Below are 11431 nucleotides of genomic sequence, written 5' to 3' on the forward strand. Positions count from 1 at the left end.
CCGACAAGTGCGAAACAGTGGCTTCTCCATCATGGCGCGCCACAGGCACTGCCCTAGAGGGCGGTTTCGGCTATGGATTCTAGAATGTTTTCATTCCATGTTTGCTTGCCCAGTCTTGTCCTTTATTTCCCTGACCTGAGTTTTCTTAGAATCACTTTAAGAGTCACCCGGCTACTCAGAGTTTATGGTTGGTGTTCCAGTTTTTCTGTCCTCCAGTCCCGCTCCCATTGTGAAGGGCAATACTAAATAGGTCATGTTGGAAGTAATAAAGACAAGGTTCAGTTGAAACAAAAAAGAAAATGCCACTTCTTATTTAAAAACAACATGCCACTTTCTTATGTTATTTTTCAAACTGATTTATAGTGATAGTAATACAGCAAATTTGAATAAAATCAAGGAAAGAAATAATAGTAATTCACACTCAAGCTAGGCATGGTGATGCTGAGGCAGGAGGATTGCTTGAGCCCAGGAGTCCACGTGGGACCAGCCTGTGCAAAATTATAAGACCTTATCTTAGGGAGAAAAGAACACAATCAATTGTTTAAAAGTAATTGTGTGTGCATGTGCGTGTGCGTGCATGCGCGCTTGCACGTGCGCTTGTATGTGTGGATGCTCATGTTGGAAACAGCTATCATGTGGGAACTGAAGGAGTAACAAAATAACCTAATTTGTTTTTATTTCAGGCTGTATGACTATCCTGCCCACAATTCTGTTCTTAATTGCAAGAATATTAAAAGACACAGCAATAAAGTCTGCAGACAATCAGGTTCCTCCTCCGGTCAGCGCTGCTCTGCAGGGGATAAAAAGCATCGTGACACTTCCGATGGCCAAAACGGAGGAAACTCAGAAACAGTGGACAGCTCTGATCCGGAGCACTCTTGCCTGCATCCTGGAGTATTCGCAACCAGGTAGCCTGTCAGAGTTTCCCAAGTCCTAATTTCTAGATGTCTGTTCCTTAACAGATTATTGCTAGAAGACCCTTGTCAGGAGACTGCTGGGTAATACGGAGTCTACCCAGGTCAGGTGTTTCATCCCACCTTCAGAGTTGAAATAGAAATGCTTATTCCTTCATTGTGGGCTCTAAGGATGTGTGTTGGTGGGTTAAAAACAGAGACAATGAGACAATGTATGACCAGAATTGACATTGACATGGTTGATAGGCATATGTTTACTGCAAGGTTTTTTCTTTTGTTTTATCTCCTCCCCCTGTGGAATTCATATTCATATTCATTCTCATTCATTCTCTCTCTCTCTCTTTTCCTCTTTGTTGTTGTGTTTTAAAGCAGGGTCTTGTCATGTAGCCCAGGCTAACTTCAAATTCATGATCACTGTCTCCAAAGGAAAAATAGTAAAATAGGAGACAAAATACTTATGACTGTTCCAACATATCCCCAAATAGAACTACAATCTTGATATTGAAATACATAGTTGTGGTGGTATTGTGTTCCCCCAAATATTGTGCACCCTAATAAACTTATCTGGGGTCAAAGAACAGAAGGGCCACTAGCTACAGAGGCTAGAAAATGGTGGCACTCAGATCTTTAATCCTAGCATTCCAGAGGCAGAAATCCCTCCCCCCCATCTCTGTGAGTTCAAGGCCACATTGGAAACAGCCAGGCATGGTGACTCACGCCTTTAATCCCAAGAAGTGAGCCTTTAATCCCAGGGAGTGATGGCAGAAAGCAGAAAGATATATAAGGTGTGATGACCAGAAACTAGAAGCTTTTGGCTGGTTAAGCTTTTAGGCTTCTAGCAGTACAGTTCAGCTGAGAAGCATCCAGTCTGAGGAAACAGGATCAGCTGAGGAATTGGCAAGGTGAGATAGCTGTGGCTTGTTCTGCTTCTCTGATCTTCCAGCATTCACCCCAATACCTGGCCTCAGGTTTGATTTTATTAATAAGTACCTTTAGGGCTGGAGAGATGGCTCAGTGGCTAAGGACACTGACTGCTCTTCCAGAGGTCCTGAGTTCAATTCCCAGCACCCACATGGTGGCTCACAACCATCTGCAATGAGATCTGGCGCCCTCTTCTGTGTATATAATAAGTAAATATATCTTTTAAAAAATATGTATCAGTTAGTAAATGTCATTATCTGTATATATGCATGTATTATAGCAAGCGAGATAAGTAAGTATGAACAATGTATGGCACTTGCTTATATTTTTAATTTACTCAAGTAAATTTATAGAAGTAAACTCTCATTTTTAATTTCATTATTCAATCATTTTTTTAGAACTGCCGTGTGTGTGTGTGTGTGTGTGTGTGTGTGTGTGTGTGTGTGTGTGCGTGTGCGTGTGTGTGTCCGTGTGCGTGTGTGTGAATTTTTGTTTGTTTGTTTTTCGAGACAGGATATCTCTCTGTAGCTTTGGAGCCTGTCCTGGATCTCGCTCTGTAGACCAGGCTGGCCTCGAACTCCCAGAGATCCGCCTGGCTCTGCCTCCCGAGTGCTGGGGTTACAGGCGTGCGCCTCTTACTTACTCTTTTAACTGACATAACTTTGATCACATGTATTTGCCAGTTACTCTTCTGTTAATGGATACTTTTTATGATTTCTAATTTTCCCCAATTACCAGCATGGTTGTTATGAACATCTTTAAAGATTGTTATGGCATATATATAGAACTGGAAATACTTTTTTTTTTTGGAGCTGAGGATAGAACCCAGGGCCTTGCGCTTGCTAGGCAAGCACTCTACCACTGAGCTAAGTCCCCAACCCGGAAATACATATTTTAACACTTAATTTCATCAGGTATTGCCAAATTTCTGTCCAATGTGGCTTTGGAGCTGGGAGCATAATTTAAAAAAAAAAACAAACAAGCATTTTTTATGTTTGTTTCTAATTCAGGGGAAGATTTATTCATAGTTTTTGCCCACTTTTCTTCTGTGTTTAACTTTTTCCTCTTAAATTTTCTTTTTTTTTTTTTTAAAGAAAACATGAAAGCTCTAAAAACCGAATAATAAGGAAAAGATTTGCCATATTATTTATTTATTTATTTTTGGCATTTCCACAGCCAGGCATTGAGACTCATGTCTGTAACCCCAACCCATGGAAGGTGAGGATAAGATCGCTGTGGAGCCCAGGGCCAACTTGAGCTACATATCAAGTTCAGGCGTAAGTCAGTAATTAAGTGACAGGGAAAAGGCCATGGGGATATTTGTATGGTGTTCGGATAACAAGGGGAGTAAGTCTCCTCTGGACAGAGAGAAGGTGTATCACAGGGAATTTCCAGCTTGGGAAGCATGCTTCTTACTTAAAAAAACTGAGGTTTTCTCCTTTAATTGTGTGTATATAGTCATGCACACATAAGGAAATTCTCAAGGGAGCAATGAATTGCTGCAATACGATTTCTTTTTCATTTTTAGAAACTTTGATTTTGAAATAAATTCCAAACTTTTTTTTTTTTTATTTTGAGCTGAGGATCGAACCCAGGGCCTTGTGCTTGCTAGGCAAGCACTCTACTACTGATCTAAATCCCCAACCCATAAATTCCAAACTTAATAAGACTTTCAGGAACGGATGTATGGAGTCCAGTATGCCCTTGTCCTATCTCCTGCTTCTCACATCATACATGTCCCTCTGTAAAAGTCACGTCATCATTGTTACTCATCTTAATTAACTTTGCTGAACCATCTAAGAATATGCTGACATCTTGGTGATGCTTTACTTCTGAATACTTCATAGATATCCTAAGAACAAGGTCATTCTTTAAATACCCACAAAAGAATTGCTAAGTTTAGGAATTCACTATTAATGCAGTGCTATTGTTCCTATGCAGGTATTAGAAGTTACCCTAGTAATGACATTTTCTTTGCAGTATGATCATGTTGCTTTAGCCTCTTTTAATCTGGGGCTTTAACATAGCCTTTATCTTTTATGATGTTCATGTCTCTTTGTCTGTTTGTTTGTTTTGCTGTTTTTCAAGATAGGGTTTCTCTGTATTGTCCTGGCTGTCTTGGAACTTGCTCTGTAGACCAGGCTGGTCTCAAACTCAGGAATCCTCCTGTCTCTGCCCCCACCTCCATTCTCCCACCCTCAAATCCAAGTACTGAGATTAAAGGTATGAACCACCATGTATGTTCATGTTTTTGAAGACTACAGGACATCTACTCTGTAGAATATTCCTTAATTTATAATTGTCTAATTTTTCACTTTATACCTTTTGGGCAGGAATATCATATAAGTAATGTATATCTTTCTTAGACATTCATGTAAGACAGTGTATAATATTGCTTTGTCGTACATCAAGAATTTCTTTTTTTTTAAATATATTTATTTTGTTTTTATGTCTTTTTGTTTTTTGCCACGGGTGTCAGGATCCCCTGAAACTGAAGTTTCAGACAGTTGTGAGCTGCCATGTTGGTGCTGGGAATTGAACTCAGGTCCTCTGGAAGAAGAGTCAGCACTCTTAACCACTGAGCCATCTCTCCAGCCCATCAAGAATCTCTTGACCAGGCGGTGGTGGCGCACACCTTTACTCCCAGCATTCAGGAGGCAGAGGCAGGCAGATCTCTGTGAGTTCAAGGCCAGCCTGGGCTGCAGAGTGAGTTCCAGGACAGCCAGCCAAGTCTATGTAGAGAAATCTCATCTAAAAAACAAAGCAAAACAAAACAACTAAATATAAAATAAAGGAATCTCTTGCTTCTTGCTTTTTGACACAAGGTTGTGCTTTGTAGCCCACACTAACTTGTGTCACTCTGTAGCCCAGGCTGCCCTCAGATTTCTGTCAGTTATCCTGCCCCGGCCTCCATGTGCTGGGATTGCTAGTGCGTGCCACCACACCAAATCTCAGCTTTAATAACTGTGCCAAGATGGCGCCTGCCGTAATTCCATATCATAATGCTGCATTTCTTCTGTCATAATCAAGTGGACCGCAGAGAGATTCTTCGAGACTACCTTAATTGTCTGCTTCCTGTCCGACTTTAACATAGCAATTTAAAAGTGTGCCTGAAGTGTTTTTCCTACCCTAGTTGCACAGGGAGAGTCCTGTAGTCTGTATCTTTTAGGTTGAGGCTCCCTCTGTGGGAAACATTGAGAGAGTGCTGTGCACGTCTGTAACCCCCGGCTTCTTCCTTCGTGGCTGCCCTTTTGTCTCGTAGACGACTCCACGCCTGCGCCCGATGAAGTGAGCACACTGACAGCCATAGCGCTCTTCCTGTGGTCTGCCAGCACTGAGGTGATCGGAGTGCAGTCCCTGCAGAACGGCTGCGTGAGCAGATTCAAGAGTGCGCTGAACTCATGTGACCCGTGGGTGAGTCACTGCATCGGGCCTCCGCGTCAGGGGTTTTCAGATGAGCTCACTAAGATGTGACAGGTGCAATAGAGTGTTGGCAGTATGGCTTTACTTTCTAAATCTCGTTCATTTGTTATTGTGTGCAAATGTGTGATGTCTGTGTGTGCACACGGGTACCTTGTGTGTCATCAGCACAAGCGTTTTTACCTGTGGAAAAGTGTTAGAGAACTGTGTATTTAAGCACTAAGAGTAGCGTTTGTAGATGCTTCCATGTGTCTGAAATATTTGATTAACCCTGGCCATGTAGAGACTTTAAGTGGGTTTTGTTTTTCAGTATTTATTTCGGTGATACCAAGAATATTAAAGAATAAATTTACATTATTGCTTTTTTGTTTGTTTGTTTGTTTGTTTGTTTTCGAGACAGGGTTTCTCTGTGTAGCTTTGCTCCTTTCCTGGATCTCGCTTTATAGACCAGGCTGGCCTCGAACTCACAGAGATCCACCTGCCTCTGCCTCCCAAGTGCTGGGATTACAGGCATGTGCCACCACCGCCCGGCATTATTGCATATTTTAGTGAACATTTTTATTAGTTTATTTTGTCAAAATCCAAGTTAGTGCTTCTCAAGCATGCCACACACTAGGAAAAGAAAATCAGTACAGAATATTCCTGGCCTCTACCCTGAACTTCCTTAAAGTCTTCAGATTTATAGCTCAGAGACCTGTATTCTTAAAATGTCCTTCACACTTTTCTATGTCCAGAGAAATTTGGTAGTTCATTTCCTAACAAAGCACTGAAATAAATGTGTCTCACTCTTTGTCTCACACATCAGTGATCGATCCCCTCCGCTTTCCCCCCGTCTTAAAAGATGTTACTACTGTAGTAGGCATGGTGATACGTGCTTTTAATCCGAACACTCAGGGGGCAGAGGCAAGCCTGTCTCTACAAGTTTGAAACTAACCTGGTCTACATAGTGAGTTCCAGGCTAGCTGTAGCTACATAGTGAGAACTTGTCTGGGAAAAAAAGGAGAAAAAAAAAGTTAATATGTTTCTATAAACAGTTGTTTCCAAAGAGTCAAATGGGGTTGATGTATCTAAATAGTGCATGTTTGTAGCTTTATTTTAGGTCAGTCCTTTGTTAACCTCCTTGGGGATTTAGCTCAGTGGTAGAGTGCTTGCCTAGCAAGCGCAAGGCCCTGGGTTCGATCCTCAGCTCCACAAAAAAAAAAAAAAAAGAAAAAAAAGAAAATCAGAGAGACAATTATATATTAAAGAAAGAATTGAAAAGAAATCAGACGTTCCAGTGTCTGGCTTTCCCATACAGCAGGGATATTTGTTGTGTAAGGATGGTGATTTGGTAACTCATGTGTAAGGAATGTCTTCCATCTCCACTTGTATTTATTTAGCATTAAGTTCCATTGTTCTCCTTTTTCATGTTGAGGTACAGTGTGATTGTCTACCCAATGAGATCTACCACAGGTATTAACTGAGAAAAATCACCCTCTTTCATAGGTTCAAGCCAAGTGCTACCAGCTTCTCCTGTCCGTCTTCCAGCATTCCAATCGCGCCCTTTCAACGCCCTACATCCATTCGCTAGCCCCACTAGTGGTTGAAAAGCTAAAGGCTGTCGAAAGAAACAGACCAGCCAGTAATACAGAACTTTTGGCTGTCCAAGAAGGAATTAAAGTTCTTGAAACATTGGTTGCTCTTGGAGAAGAACAGAACAGTAAGTGTTTACTATTAAAAGCCACTAGTCCAAAGTGAAGACCTGTATTATTTATGAATCTCAGTGTTAAACACAGGCTTTGCAACAGTGTGTTTCCCAATAAGAATTACAGTCTGAATACAGAATATATCTGCTCATGTTACCAACATAAGGTATTGGGTTTACTTATATTTATTTTTTATGAGTGAGGAGTCACAATGCATTACTGAGGGCATTTTAACACACTGATTTTGTTTTTAATTTTCTAGGAGTGTATTTTTAAGAACTAGGAACAGTACAGATATTTAATAGAATTTTTTAAATACAATATGAATTACATTACCCTTATGTTATAACCAGGGAAGTATAAGTACCAAGCATCATTAGATACCTTAGGATTTGATACTAATTTTTTTTGCTTCATGATTAATGCATTATTGAACCAGAAATGCATACTTTATACACAAGTATAAGCTTTCTGTCTACTTAATAGATATACACTAAAATGTGGTTTTTTAAAAATTGTTATGGAAAAGCTAAAATTTTCGGCAAATTCCTTATGATTGAACATCAAGCTGCTCCCAACTTTCTCAAGATTCACTTCCTTGAGCCAGGGAATAGCCCAGTGACCAAGGGCTCACCTGCATGTACAAGCCCTAGGCTCCATGCTAAGCATGGGCTGGGGGCAGGTCAGGGGTCTCATCTCTGTCTTCATGTTAAGCTTAAGTGTGAGTTTGGGCATCTGTTGAGGAATTGAAAGTTAACTTAGACTTCAACTACTGAAGGACAGTACGATCAGGGCTAGCATTACAAAGTGAATAAGGTTAAATCCTAGTTATAAATTTATAGTTAGTAAAATAAATCAATAAAGTTACATCATACTTTCTACCCAAGCAACCTACACATTAATTTATTACTTTCTATAACAGTTTCTTAAAACAAAACAAAACAAAAACAAAACAATATTTTCTTCCTGTCCCCCCCCCCTTTTTTTTTTTGGTTTTTCGAAACAGGGTTTCTCTGTGTAGCTTTGGAGCCTGTCCTGGAACTCACTCTGTAGCCCAGGCTGGCCTCGAACTCACAGAGATCCACCTGCCTCTGCCTCCCAAGTGCTGGGATTACAGGCGTGCGCACTCACCTAGCTGAATGTCTTCATTTTGACACCACTTCGTTGTCCCTGCCATAGACTGAGCTCTGATCTACCACAGAACTGTATCTCCAGTCACACAATAGCTTTTCAGAATTCTCTACTCTCTCTACAATTTGCTGGGAAACTTTTTGTTAAAAGAGAGCACATTTGCAAAGAGATGAGAAAAGTTAAATGATAATTCCAAACCTACAGGTTTACCCTCTTGGAATCATGTGACTACATAAAAATTTTAAAAATCTAAAGGATATTGCCGTTCAATTAGTATCACTCATTCATTAATTCATCATTTGTTTGTTAGTACACTCCTAGTGTATGCAATCCTATCTATTTACAAGTGATTTTTACCATTTTTACCCCTGTGCATTGGGATCAAACCCTTATGCTAGGTAAACACTCTTATCACCTAGCTACGTCCTCACCCTCCTTTACTTTTCTATGACATTTAGTCCTAAATTTTAAGTTAGAAAAATCTGATTGCTCCAAGTCTGCTGTGTTGTAAAACATTTATAATCCAAATAAGACCATGTTTATTATTGGCACATCTTACTAATACTGCAAATTGGTCTGATTTGAGAGTGGAGATTATAGATAGCACTTCCGTAGTACCAATGGCTATGCCTTTATTTTTTGAAAGAGGGTCACTTAGTTCAGACATGGATGGGGCCTGACTGGCTATTAAACTGTAATTGCACAAGTAACATACATTATCTGTTATATATTCTATGGTGTTTTGTTTCTCTTAGTAATGTCAAGCTGCGTTCTCTCCAATCAGGCCCATCTTTGCTGTCTTCTGTTCCAGGAGTCCAGTTACTCGTTCTTTTAGTGCCCACTTTGATCTCTTACCTGCTGGATGAAAATTCTTTTGCCTCAGCAAGCTCTGTCTCGAAAGATCTTCATGAGTTCGCACTCCAGAACCTAATGCACATTGGGCCTCTGTACCCACATGCTTTCAAGACGGTAATGGGGGCCGCCCCTGAACTGAAAGTGCGCCTGGAAACTGCTCTTCGAGCCAGCCAAGCCAGCAAAGCCAAAGCAGCTGCCAGGCAGCCGGCCCCTGCCGCACATTCTGCCCCGACAATTAAGCTAAAGACAAGCTTTTTTTAGTGTGTTCTTCCAGTCATTTTTCCTATTTCTGTCTTAGGTAGTGAGTGACAACCTCTGCATCATTCCAGACTATGGATTGTTTTATTTGTGTATTGGAATTATAATGCTTTGAAGTTGATGGAGTGATAGAGTGTTCACACCTCTTACTGATTTTTCAAGATCATATTTCCATTTTTATCCTAATGATATCTGTCTTTCGTTGACATTTTTGTTGTCACTGTTTGGGAGTTTAGGTTCTGGGTTTGTTACTGGAGATTGGACTCAGAGTCTTGCTCGTTCTAAGCATGCACTGTGCTGTGACATACACCCCTAGACCCTAATTAACTTATTTTTGTAGACACCAAGCCATGGTCTTTTAAATGTAAATAAATACTAAAATCATAATTACATCATGTAGTTGGGCAGCCTTTGGGTATTATCAGGAAAATAAAATGACTCAGACTTTAGCATTTGCCATGAAAATTTAATTGAAAAGCAAGCAGATTGCAAAATTTGACACAACTCAAAAAACAAGAAAAATCTTTGTTTTATAGCAAAAATAGTATGAATAAAATCACATTTTCTAACCATTTCATCAAATATCCTTATCTTTCTGATGGGCCTTTAACTTCATATTAAATGTCTAAATTATGCTTTGTGTACATACATGTTGTTAACTGAATTGAAATTCTCACCTACAGATTGACTAAAGCGTTTTGAATGTGGCGTGGTATTCTACTTATTTTTAATGGCTAAAATTTGTCCTGCTTATGCTGTGTAATTACAGAGCCTCGGGTTCTGACTGTGGTACTTAGTCTCATTCATCAAACATTTACTGAGGCCTGCTGTGGATAGGCATCAAGCTGAGTGCCTGAGGGCACACGGAGAGAACTACAGGTTAGGTGTGCCTCTCATGCAGTGGGAATTTACCATGCAAAACAGGTACCTGGTTACATGAATGTTGTCACACCAGTCAGCAAATTTTAATCACCAGCTTTACCAGACACATAGTTTAGACTCTATCAACAAAGGAGTGACATCTCTAAACATTTAAAATACATAATGCTATTTGAAATATGCTGTCTGCTGCATATTCTCTCATACCTGTACCAATTAGCCCACCTTGGTCTTTTAGACGCCTCAGAAGGAATCCATCTCACTGGTTTTCTGACCGACTTTTTTTCTTTTTTCTTTTTTGGATTTTTGAGACAGGTTTCTCTGTGTAGCTTTGCGCCTTTCCTGGAACTCACTCCGTAGCCCAGGCTGGCCTTGAACTCACAGAGATCCGCCTGCCTCTGCCTCCCGAGTGCTGGGAGTAAAGGCACGCACCGCCACCGCCCAGCTCCAACTTTTTTTTTCTACTGGGTCGATTTTAATTTCAGACTAGGGCTTCCAACGTTTATCTTCTTGATTTTTGATTTTGTTTCTATTTTTGGTAAAATTCTATTAAAATTATTCCTCATGTCATGTAATTTCAGTGATTGAAAGTGTCTGGTTCAGGTTGGGGATGTATTCACTGGTGGATTACTTCCCTAGTGTGTGCAAAGCCCTGGGCTAACACCCCAGTACCGGGAAATATATTCACAGCAATCCTCAACAGTCACACAGTTTCTTTACTCCAGAGACCCCTGCATCCTTTGAGCGATCTCATAGTCTCCTTCTTTCCCCCAGTCTTAGGCGGCCACCTCCCTTCTGCTTTCTGTCTCCATTTCCATATGTGGACATGTATTATATGGAGTCATGTGTTCTTTCATGACTGGTTCCTTGACTCTTACATTTTCAAGGATCATCATCATCCATCCGTCCATCCATGCTGTAGCGTGTTTCTTCCTGTCACTCTTTTTTAATGGCAGAATACTATTCTGTTGTATATACACATGTTCTTTAGCCACTCATGGACACCCGGGCTGTTTCTACCTCCTTCCTCTTCTGAATATCTTGTGAGTAATAATGCTCTGAACAGTTACGTGCAGAATTTTCCATGAGCATATTTCTTGAGACAGGTTCTCATTCTTTACCCAAGGCTGGCCCCCTAGCTCAGGATCCTTCTTATTCTTCTGAGTGCTAGGATTATAGGCGTGCATCACAAACATGCATTTTAGTATTTTTTTTTTGTTATAGGTTAAACTTCTATGTGAAATTCTGTAAAGGTATAGAGTAGCCACCCCCACCCCACCCCCCCCCCCCTGTATTTTAGTATTTCAACAGTATCTAGCCAGGAGTGGAATTGCTGGCTTAGATAATAACTCTATCTTTAAATAATAA

At 40.4% G+C, this 11431-nt stretch overlaps 1 protein-coding gene across 2 annotated transcripts in view; it reads left to right on the plus strand.

The window, feature by feature from the left end:
* The window catches only part of Heatr5b (HEAT repeat containing 5B), a 79107-nt gene extending 69215 nt beyond the window's left edge, over positions 1 to 9892 (plus strand). For both annotated transcript variants that reach the window (XM_036170644.1, XM_036170643.1), the window contains exons 33-36: positions 684 to 908; positions 5098 to 5249; positions 6741 to 6954; positions 8883 to 9892. In XM_036170644.1, coding sequence (XP_036026537.1) covers positions 684 to 908; positions 5098 to 5249; positions 6741 to 6954; positions 8883 to 9187 — 896 coding nt within the window. In that variant the 3' untranslated portion in view covers positions 9188 to 9892. The remainder of the gene's footprint in view (positions 1 to 683; positions 909 to 5097; positions 5250 to 6740; positions 6955 to 8882) is intronic.
* Positions 9893 to 11431: the final 1539 nt, after the last annotated feature.

The sequence above is a fragment of the Onychomys torridus genome, chromosome 21 (assembly GCF_903995425.1).
Source record: "Onychomys torridus chromosome 21, mOncTor1.1, whole genome shotgun sequence".
Classification (NCBI taxonomy): domain Eukaryota; kingdom Metazoa; phylum Chordata; class Mammalia; order Rodentia; family Cricetidae; genus Onychomys; species Onychomys torridus.